This window comes from Strongylocentrotus purpuratus, unplaced genomic scaffold, assembly GCF_000002235.5.
Source record: "Strongylocentrotus purpuratus isolate Spur 01 unplaced genomic scaffold, Spur_5.0 spur5_scaffold_16, whole genome shotgun sequence".
Classification (NCBI taxonomy): domain Eukaryota; kingdom Metazoa; phylum Echinodermata; class Echinoidea; order Camarodonta; family Strongylocentrotidae; genus Strongylocentrotus; species Strongylocentrotus purpuratus.
In genome coordinates, this window is record NW_022145601.1 from 30,518,578 (window position 1) to 30,530,680 (window position 12,103).

Consider the following 12,103-nt stretch of genomic DNA (forward strand, 5'->3'; position numbering starts at 1 on the left):
GGGTTATTGTTCAGGGGTTAGTTGTCCTAGAACCGTATATAATGTCTGATTGGTTCATAGACAGAAACAGGCAGAGGTACATCCACAACACCGACCCCCCATACACACACACACACACACACACACACACACTCTCTCTCTCTCTCTCTCTTTTAAGGGAACCACAGGTATTGAGAATTACAAAGCGCAATCATTATTGAAAGATTTTTTAGTATACTTATACATTGTTGGGTCAAATAGTCAGAAAACATAATATTTGTCAACATCAGTTTTATTAATTAAATTTTTTGCAGTAGTGTATGAATCGTAAGTACATCATTATATCATGATCGAAAAGACTTTTGCAAAAAATATAAGGGAACTCCAATATTCTTAAGCGTCACCATTTAAACCTTGCGAAAATAACAATATTATTGAATATTCCGAACATGAATTGTAGGGGCAGTGTAATAATGCATTAAATTTGCCCCCGAGATGATTTCTTGCAAGTCTTCGCGTATTGTATTTGTCTTCTAGGTGATTTGATTACAAACTCTGCCATCGTGTTTGATTATATACTTATAATATTCATAATCGACAATGTTCAATTTTCTTAAGTAAATAATTGAGCCATTAATAGCTCTGTATCACTATCTCTTTCTCTCAACATGCTCAAACTTCTCTTTCTCTCCCTTTATTTTTTTAAAAACCTTTTTTGTTGTTAGTACGTCTATTGCTATTCTCTGTTCACCCTAAATATCCCCTCTCCTCTCTGTCTGTCTGTCCGTCTCTCTCTTGTTTTCTTTTTTTTTCACACACACACAACACACATTTCTCTCTCTTTCTAGTCATTCTCCGTTAGTTTCTTGTATTAATGTCACCCTTCTTTATGATTTTATTCCCTCTTTTCCCCCTCTTCCATTACTCCTTTTCTCTATTTTTCCTGTAATCCATTCTTTTTGCTGAATGCCTAAATTTGTCTATGAGATTTAAAAAACAGACGTAGTTTTAAAATAAATAAATAAATAACAGGGTTACAGAATGCATAGCACCTCTTCGGAAAGAATATACCTTGTAAAAAATACGAGTGTGAACAAAGGCTTGAAAATAATATTACTTTTGATCAGAAATTTGCACCTCAGCCTGGAGGCTGAATAATCGTTTTTTTTTTTTGGAAAAGGCCTAGGCATATTTTGGCCTGTATTTGTACTACAATTAATTATTCTTTGCTGCAAAAACGAAAAAGGTGATATTTTTTTTAAATCCGTGAACTCTTTGAATTAAAATTGGATGTAAAAACAAAATCAATTATGATGAGCCTTACATTCAGACTTAAAAGGTGAAATTGATTTAAACGAAATATAACATCACGAATTTATATGTACATTCCAAACCACATTCAGATAGGTAAGATATCATTCATTTTCTTGTTATATCCAAGTTCCCTTACTAGTTTCTCCCACATTATCTTTTGTCCATATTTATCCTCTGACCATCGAAAATACGGTTTGTTCTTACTAAGGAACAACCTTACAAGATATGGTAAACGCCCATCAGGAATGTCTTCCTTGAATATCAAAATTACCTTTTCTAGCTCGACCTCATTCATTTGGTCAACCGCGAGACGGAGTTTGCTGATGAACGAGTGATTGTCTACGGCTCTATTGCTCACGATCAGGATGCTTTTATAACTTTGTTCGAAGACTTCGGTGATGGCCTCAATGTAGTACATTCCAAGCGGAAGGTCGTCATCCCCGCACACGATCCTGTCGAAATCAGTTAGTCGTTCTTCGAGTCCTGGTTTCAATATTCCCCTCACCCACTGTTCGTCATCGTCGTCGAACGCGAGGTTGATGTCGTACTCGTAATCAAGTCTCTCTCGTCCGTCGTGGTCGTCCCGTCTGCCAAGTAATAGTATTTTCAGATGGAATAATTTGTAATTGATCAACCATCTTCTTTGATAAGCCACAACACAGATCATGATACAGGTGACAATGACAAAGATCGTGATGATGTAGACCCAGACTTTAGGTCCACATACCTCGGTGGGATCAAATGCAAGAATGGGCTGATTCTTAAAGGGTGCTAGAGAAACAGATGAACAGTTTGTTTGGTCAGGATGGATGATAGATACTTCGGCTTTGTTAATCCAATTTAAAAACCATGTAAACTCACAGTTACAACTGAAAGGATTGTTGGAGACATCCAGTGTTCGTCTAGGTAGAACTGTACCCTCTTTGACAGTGGTTAGATGGTTGTGCGATATATATAGATATGACAGGTGTGGGTTATTTGCGAAGACATCTGAAGCTAAGCCTTTGATCTCGTTGCTTTTTATGGACACACCAACTAACGAGCTAAGATCAGCCAGGTGTCGAGATGTCAGTTCTGCGATGTGATTTTCATTAATGGACAGGGACTGCAACGTTGTCAGATTCATGAAAATATCGTCATTCAGGGACGTGATGTCAGAATTATCCATTTCAAGCTTTTGTAGGTTTTGGAGACCTTGAAATGCTCCCGGTTTTAGAAGGTCCAGTTTGTTCCCTTTGATGTAGAGACGTTCTAACGTTGACAGAGCGGACAGCACCGGAAGATCTTCAGTATGGGAGTCCCAGAAGCTGGAAGCGGATAGCCCTGATCCCCGCATACTCAATCTCCTAAGATTGGACAACCCTGTAAAGAGTTCATACGATAATGCGACTGACGTATAAGACATGTCCAGTATTGTAAGCTCAATCAGATTCGTGAACGGACTATGCAACTGACCCAAATAAGACAAATGTGACAAACTCAGACTCTGAAGACGGCCAATGGATGCAAAAGCTCCATTTTCAATTGTTGTTAATAATCGGTTGTTGGATATATCGAGAGTTGTGAGGTTTGCCATTCCATAAAAGGAGTTCTTGTCAATACGCACAAGTCGGTTATACGATATGTCCAGGACTTTTAAATTTCGCAGATTCCATCCCCCGCTCTGTGGTCTGAGATCAGTTATTCTGCACCTTGCTAAATTAAGAGAGGTTAGTGATGCTATATCACCAAACTGCTTTGGACTCAGCTCCGTGAACCAATTACTCGATAGCACCACGGATTGAAGTCGCGAGCTAAATAATAACATATCTTTGGTTACATAGGAAAGATGGTTTCCCGTTAAGTCGAGAATTTCCAGTGACTCGAGTCCTTTAAATGAATCATTTTGCAACGTGTCTATGCGACTCTGGTGGATGTCAAGTTGGATAAGATTTCCCAAACCCCAGAAAGCACGTGGGGGAATGGAAGGGATCCGGTTGCTTTGTAAGTCCAGGTAGGTCAAGTTAGGAATCACATTTGTCTGATTTGGTAGAGGGGCTAGCGGTTCGATCGCTGAAATCAAGTTTGATGCCATATGAAGAGTTTCCAAAGAGGACATTCCAAGAAATAAATGGAAGCTTAATTTGCTGATCTGATTGTCTGTCAGGCTCATCTCTCGCACGCCATCAAGATTTTGGAACAAGCCATTCTCCAGTGAGGTGAGGTTGTTCTTGGCGAATGATATCAGGTCGATTCTTGCCTCCTTGAGGGAAAGAAAATCGTCTTCGTGTAAGGACGAGAAATTATTTGATGACAATACAAGTGAAGTCATGTTTCTGCTTCTCCATCCTGTAAAGTTTAGGCTTGACAACAAATTCTTTTCCAAACTCAGTCGAGTCAACGAAGGCACAGAATTCAATGCGTTTCCAGGGAAACTAACAAATCGATTTGCCGAGAGATCAACAATTTGCAGATTTTGATTCCTTGAGAAAATATTAGTCGGTAGAGATGTGAAATTGTTATTTGTGAGCGAGATTGAACAAAGCTCAGGCAATGCTTGAAAGGCACCCGACTCGATGGTACTCATATTGTTCGACTGAAGATATAGGTACCTCAAATGCGGAAGGCTCGTGAAAGATGTGTTGTCCAATTTGGTCAGTTGGTTTTGAGTGAGATCTAATACGGTGATATCATGAGTGAGGTTAGTAGGTACCGCTGTCAGATAGCGGTGTGAACAAGTGGCTTTCAATCCTTCGCTGGTAATATCATAATGACACGGTACCCCTCTTAAATCTTTAGCATCGGCTCCAGTGTGTCCAATGAAATCCATCATTAATGAAGATGCTAGCATACAGCAGATCCACAATAGTCCAATGCTCTCCATTGCAATCACCCACTGTGTCATCAGATGGGTGAACGCGTCAAAGCTCAGGCTGTTTCTTTTTAAATTGATATTACCTTTCCAAAACTTGTCTTGTTTCCACTAAATCAAAGTGAAACAAAGGAGGGTGTATCATCTAGTTTCGCAATCTCTAGAAATGACAATGTAATTGTTCCTTGTGTCTCAAACATTGCTAAGCGATCCGTCCCAAAGTAATTGACCAGGAAACTAGACAGTCGTGTCAAGTATAGCTTTGATTTGTTTGATCATAAGGGATTGTCAGCTTGTGGCCTTCCACCGTGATGGCCGAAAAGAACTCTGAATTCTGGTCGAAAGGATGTTGTAAGATCGTTCTTAAGATTGTGTGCTTATCTATGGTCACGATCTGTAGAAACAAAAATGTGAGAGAAAGATACATAAATAAATCATTGTCTCATGAAAATATTTGCATGTATCAATACTTCAAGAAGCACCTATTCATAAAGAATAGTACTTTCGCCTTATTCACCCATCACCTAATACTATTTGCACAATATTATGTCTAACAGACCACTTTAAAACTAATTTTAAAAGGAGCAGTTATGACATGTCGCTGTTTTTGCAACCGCTGCTTGAGAAAGTTGACAGTTTGAAATGCTTGACGATAAAACATTGTGGTAAACTGAAATGTCAGTATTTCATCGATGATTCTGTCAAGTAGTTAGGAATGTCAAAATATTTAAAAACAAATAATTTGTAGATAAACATCTATTATTTATCCCGATAAAGAAAAGAAACTTCTAATTCATGAATTTGATCAACAGTAGAATTTTTTTTTTAATGAAAGACTTTGTCAATGACACTATGCCATGATGAGTTTCAGAATCGCATAAAAAGCATAATCGAAATCCTCATATAAATTGCTTTCTACACTCTAAAAATAGAGTGCAAAATTTTGCTGTGCAAAATCGCTGTTTAAAAAAGTTGGGTAAAGTATTACCCAACCTTGTGCCAAACACCATGTCCCTTCAAAATTTTATTACACTTGCCATAGTGTCATATCAAAATTTGACTGTGCGCATTTCAGGGGTAAGAAAGTAACGATGCAGATTAATATTTGAACCACGCGTTGGGTAAACACAAGTTTTGACACCTAAACGTTGGTGCTATGACACAACTGATGTTAAAAACTATGATTGAAGCGCTAGCGTGGTCGGTCGTTCAGAATTAGCTGTTCATCGAATTAATCGATGTTCAAGATCGACAGAGGATGGACGACTTTGTTCGAAATAGACTACGATCATGCACTTGTGTCTTTCCGCAGCATTTATTTGCATGAATGCGTGTAAATCTTCTCAATATGGACATGAAATTCCTCATAATTCTGGACAACACATTATTCGTATGGAGAATGTCATCCGCGATGCAGTCACCTACTGCGAGCACGCCAAGCGAAAGACTGTCTAGCCAAGAGAGAGAGAGAGGTCTGCTACTTATACACTACACTACATATAGCATGTACTTTTCCAGCCAACTCCTCGGACAAATTTTCTTTTCTACCCAAATCTGTGAAAAAATAAAAAATCATACAATGAGGTTGGGTTAAAATTTTACCCAACTTTTGGGTAAAAAATTACACAAGAACAAATGGGTCAAATATATTGCACATCAGTTGGGTAAAACATTAAAAATTTGCTGGGTAAACTTCTACCCAACCACCCCTGTGTCAAATTTTACCCAACAAACATGCATGTTCCCTTTTTACCCTCGTAAAGTGTAAAATTTTACCCAATATTGGGTATCTTTTTTTTAGAGTGTAATACGATTTTCAAAGCATTGTCCAACCATCTTTGTAAAGATGATTGTTGTAGTAGGTAGATGTTTTTCTCCATTTTATTTCCTGTCACTATTCGTTTATGCCCTGGTAGTAAATCCATCCCTAAGATAATATTTAAATACAACAAGCACATGAACGTAGACATATAGATTGCAACCTATTTTCAGTATTGCTTGATATATTTTGGTTACGGTTTCTAACGTGATCTTCAGGTAGAGACCACAACGGAGGGCGAGTATATCCGGTTCGGTTTATAGACCGAAATAGGATTAGCCGGAGAAAGAGAATCAAGGACTCTGAACTATTTGCTCAAAAAATTCTTATATTAAATTAATTGTGCTAGAAATGGTTCGTTACTCTTTGATAGATAAAACTACATAACATAATCTGAGCAGCAGCAAACCAATTTTATTAGCCTATTTGGGACTCTCCTGTAATACAGGGATTGACTGTTAATACCAGAAGTAGCCATCAAATCTGCCTATTGTAAATTGTGAACATCTGAATTTTTTTCCTTTTATTACCCCCCCAAAAAAACAAAAAAAAACAAAACAATAACAAAACAAACAAACAAACTATTCAGCTATTAAGGAAGGGTTTATCGAAGCCTTTGACCATGGGCAGCCTTTAACGACACTAATTCTCACTATAAATACTTTTAATAAGCAATAAATATTGCCGGTCGACACATTGTGCCATTTTCTAATCAATAATTATATCACACAAAGTTCCAGAGACTCTCCAGTTATGCTGACCTTATCGTAACCGCACTTGTTTCGTAGTTAATGAATATATCTGAATAAAAAAAGGTTACTTCCCTTCGTCCTGCAGCGATCATGGGTGACATTGTTCTTTAATAACTAATATTTTGATAATTTATGTCATAATATACCCCACGATGTCCCAATAATGTTACGTAGAGCCGAATGAAGAACATGTAGTTTATGGAGGAGAACAAATAGACTCCAATATATCTCTCTCTTCCTCTTTCCCCTTCTTTCTCCCTATCCTACATCTCCTTCACAGTGTGCGCTTATGCGGGTATGTGTGGTTGTATATATGTATGTTTGTGTGTTATTTTTTTTTAATATATAGAGTAAATAACATGCCCAACAAATGAAAAGTTTAAATTCCAACGGCATTTGTAAAATAATGCTTATTTAGAACTTGCCTCAAAATGGAAGGGCTTGTAAATGTCTTTTTTGTGGGAATATAACGACCGTTAGTTGGTGAATCGACTTTAGAGATAGCAGTCCTTTTATTAAATAGTCTGATCGTCAGAGCCTTGTACCGAATGGTCGTACGTTTTGTGCTGCGCAAAAATTCAATCAGTTTAATTTTGGCCATTACAAGAAGTGGATTATTGATGTAGACAAATGCTCATGTACCCCTTACAGCTTATATACCGTTTACAGCTCATGTACCCTTTACAGCTCATGTTATGTATGTTATTACCAAAGAAAAAGAGAAGGGAGTCAGTCACTGAATAGTGTCTGATAGTGAAGACTAACAAATAAACGGGTTTCTTTGCATGATTTGAATACTGTGACACTGCTAACGTTTAAATTTCACAGGTAGGACATATAAAGTGACAAATTCGTAATTCCTGCAAAGTTATACAGAATTTGATGATGGCTGCAAAAGGGACATAGTACCTTTAAAGGTACTATGTCCCATTTGCAGGCCAAAAAAATGAAAAAGTTAAATTCCAACTGCATTTGAAAGATAATACTAATTTTAATAGAACATTCTCTAAAAAAGGTGGGGCTTGAAAATGTCTTCAAGTGGGAAAATAACGACTATTAGTTGTCAAATCGACTTTAGGGCTATAGAGCCCAAAAGTAATAGTCTTGATTTTCAGACAATTGTACCGAGTGGTCATACGTTTTATGCTGCGCAAAGATTCAATCAGTTTAATCTTGGCCATCACAAGAAGTGGGTTATTGATGTAGACAAATGCTCATGTATCCTTTACAACTCTTTTCATGTATGTTATTACTAAAGACGGTATAAAGCCAGTCAGTCACTCAATAGTGTCTGACAGTGAATTCTAGCAAGTAAACGGGTTTCCTTGCATAATTTGAATATGAGTACACTGCTAACGTTTAAATTTCACAGATAGGACATACATGACATATTCATAATTCCTGCAAAGTTCTACCGAATTTGAGGTTGGTTGCAAAAGGGACATAGTACCTTTAAACAATGTTTATTCTCAAATATTGATGGATAATGTTTGAGTCATGCTTGTGTGTAATCAATCATTCACTCCGCCCATGTAAACACTCTATTTATACCTTGGCATCGTCATTACACCTTAAATGTATCATTACTGCTCTCCAAGACATTTGTCTAGATTCAAAGGCTGGAAAAAAAAATTACGAAAGTAATCACATATTTTGTTTTCTAAAGTAAATATTATGTCGATTCTAGAACGTACCAGAGGAAACATCCACAGCATGAATAACCGCATCTTAAGAAAAACATGCTCACGTATTTAAGTTTATTCTTGTAAATCATAATGCAAACGTGAATAGGAAAATGACACCATAAATAAATATAAGGAGCAGATATTGTTATAATTATTTGTGCTTTGAAGTTCTACTGTACATATGTACTTTTATTTACCATGATAGAAAAGCGATTTAGTTTGATGTGTATATAAACAGCAGTTCATTCAAGTTTAACCCATATACATGCAATATTGTGCAAAAGCGTTTACTCTTAAAAATGATATTACAAACATGATTAGAATTTGCATTTTCTTTTCTTTTTTAAAATCTTTATATATCAATTTGAAATCCAACTATTACATAAGTCTGTGAATATTGATGTGCATCCCCTCTTTCTTTTCTCTTCTTTTTTCTGTCTTTTCCCCCTTTTACCAATATTTTGTTCCTCCATATTTGTATTATTATGTATCCTTTGAGGGTAGTCATACTATCAAGCTTTGCTTATTTTGTCAACCCTCCTGTTTGATGTTCTCGATTAGTTACACCCAGCTTTACTTTATTCTACATATATTCTTTTGTCATGTGTAAATTTGCAATATTTGTTAGTTATATATTTGTAAAAATGCAAAAGAAAAAGAAAATCAAACAGAAATAAATAAATCAAATCAAAATCAAATCAAATATGAAATATAAGAAGTATTCAGAATCAAGATATTGTTACAGTTGATAGAGCTTACATTGTAGTTTCTTACTTCTTATTTTTTTTAAATAATACTATGCTGCTAAAAATTCTGTGTATACGAATATAATTCATACAATGTTGTGCGATGTTGTCATATCAATACGCCATCGCTAATACATGATGAGTTATAAATGAATTTCGAAATCGCCAATACATGCATTTTCCTATATAGTTTGTTTGTCTGTTTGTTTTTCTTTTGTTTTACAACATAGCGGGCTTCACGCTCTATGCAGTAATAGACTGCCATGTTTAGTTTAGTCAATGAGATTTGTCTCCGTGGCTTTGTTAATCACTGTATACACGCCTATTATTACCAACGATTATAAGAATTCAAGATTTCAAGTTTATATTGTTTATATTTAGTACAGATTTCCATTGCCATTGGTTTGCCTGATTGTCATATGTTTCATCCTCTGAACATTCTCAAAAGCTCACAAGCAAACCCTTTTCTTCTTCTTTTTTTCCCTTCAAACTGAGGAGACGTGACGATAAGATTGATACTGGTGCATTGATCGATATTCCAAAGTCCTCTTTCAGCACTGAATAAAAAAGAATGATGGAGATCCGGTGGAGATCAAAAACCGACCAAGCGAAATGATCCGTCATCTACAAGTTACTTATAGCTCCACCTAAGATCCATTGATCCACATTTATCTATTGAAAACATAGCAGTGGGAAAGCTTGTAATTGCACTATATAGGTCTATCTATTGGCTGAAACCAACAAAATTGATGGAAAGACAATCTCAAAAAATTCTGAGAAACCAACTCTTAAGGCAATTTCAATACCACATCCACAGAAATCATGTTCGACCTTGCGTAATCATGGTACCTGTACATGTCATGCGTCATTCTAATGTCCGCATATTTCTTCAGATGATTCACAAGGCTTGCCTTCATGTTCAACTACTTTTCGAGACTTACCACAATTGCATATTCGCCGCGTCGCCCATATAAAAGTATCCGGATGTCATTGTGGATCTTAGACCAGGTAGCAGACATGTATCTCCTTCACCAGAGAGACTGATAGGTATGATGCGATAGCAACGAGCTAAAGGGCAGTATGATCCCAATTACATCACTCACCGGTCGATATATTAGTAGATAAGGAAACGGAACATACGCCTTCAAATACCTAATAACAATCTTGCCAAGACCAATCGATTGTTTATGTCGAAATTATCATTATAATGGTCTGTCGATGCAAGGAGTTCGAAGTACATGTACACTCTAAGTGATCACGTCTCTGTGTTCAGATATATCACCCCAGTAGTTAAGTTGTTTATTTTTCGTATTTCTTCAAAGCTGACGGACACTAGGCCTATTTGTTCGATCAACCGCAGTGTGCGGGGGGAATTACAGGCCAATTGTTAAAAGTATTGTTAAATAATTGACCTTTGTCCAAAGTGACTGCTAAATACAATCCGTAATACAAGTGTCGTTTAGCTATTTTGTCTTTTTGATTAACATGTTTACAGCAATACGGCATAATTGTCCCTAGAAAGATAAACCGAAATCACTCTTTGCTTTCCAAAGGACAAAAAACCCACATAATGGAATATAATGTAATAAGAACATAACTAACAAACGATCAAACAAAACTATACTTGCCCTACAGCAAGACTGTACTACAGATAAAAAAATGTTGGTTGCTTTAATACTTAACCTACCACTTTGAATTGTAACATTATTTTTTTTATGGGTGACATAATATGATTGGATTGTTCAGATTTATTTAGACCAGAAAAATGTGACATTATTATCCTTAAGAAGAGTACTAATTTCTTCAACTGTCCTGTATACCGGAATATCATTATTGATTTACCAATAGAAGCCTGTATACCGGAATAAATATAAAAATTAATTCAACATGTGTAATGTGCAAGGGCGTTTAACTATTACTTTACGACCTAAATATAACTCTATTTCCTTTCTGAAAAAAGGGCAAACAAAAACATAATGGAATTCATCACCAGACTCATGCATATCACAACATGGGCATTCTACACTAATTGCATTAAAAGTTTCTATGAATCTGTTATTATTAATTGGTAAACAGTGTGACTAACATCTAAAACGGCTCAATGTTATTCTATTTATTTTACTGAGCAAAACTAAATACCTTTCAAAGAGACAATCATTTTTTAAGATCCTATATTGTTCTCGGGGGGTAATTATCCGGGGGGGGGGGGGGGGTAATTTCCCAAGGGGTAATTGTCCTTGGGGGGGGGGGGTAATTGTCCTCGGGGGGTAATTCTCCGGGGGGTAATTTTCCAGGTGGTAATCGTCCTACGGGGGTAGTTTTTCGGGGGAATTTTCCGGGGGGTGATTGCCCAGGGGGTAATTGTCCTGAAACGGTTATGTAGGTAATGACGAGCTTGCAACCTATTTTGATCAAATTACGGTGGGTGAACTTTCAAAAGTCAATGGGAAATGAGGGTTCCAATGAAAGAGCTAGTGATAACGTACGTCCGGGTGGATGTGCTTTTCGTTTAAACAATTTTTTTTTTTAACGATTTTTTTTTGTGTGTAAAAGTCCATATGCCTATCGTACACGTTAGGCAGCTGGACTCTGCCGATAGGGGGCGTTCTCAAATGAGACTAAACGGAGCTATATGGTGGGGTCGGGGGGGGGGGGGGTGTTCCGTCAATCCTTCCCTTTCAGGGCAGGTCCTTGTTCTTGTGCCTGTGCAAGTCCCCCATTAAAAGGCAATCCAACCCTTGTAATGAGTTGATTGGTATGAAAGCAGAAACAACAGAAACAGATTGGGAAATATTTGTAATTAATCGAAGCAATAGTAAGGAAGTTATGAATGTTGAAAAATATGGGATCACTAAGTCTATGCAAATCTGAAATTGGTATTAAATATGGAAAGTGGATTTTGACGTAGTACTTGGATAACTCTCCCATTTGCCGTGTACAAAATTATCACTAATTTC

The 12,103-nt window shown here is 36.8% G+C and overlaps 1 protein-coding gene across 1 annotated transcript; it reads right to left on the bottom strand.

Moving 5' to 3' along the window:
- Positions 1-892: 892 nt before the first annotated feature.
- LOC105444116 (insulin-like growth factor-binding protein complex acid labile subunit) lies at positions 893-10,361 on the bottom strand. Its single transcript, XM_030987262.1, has 2 exons — positions 10,088-10,361; positions 893-4,538 (listed from the first exon to the last, which is right to left on the bottom strand). Exon 2 carries the CDS (start codon positions 4,175-4,177, stop codon positions 1,379-1,381), a length of 2,799 nt encoding a protein of 932 aa, XP_030843122.1. The 5' UTR covers positions 4,178-4,538; positions 10,088-10,361; the 3' UTR covers positions 893-1,378.
- Between the last annotated feature and the right edge of the window lie 1,742 nt (positions 10,362-12,103).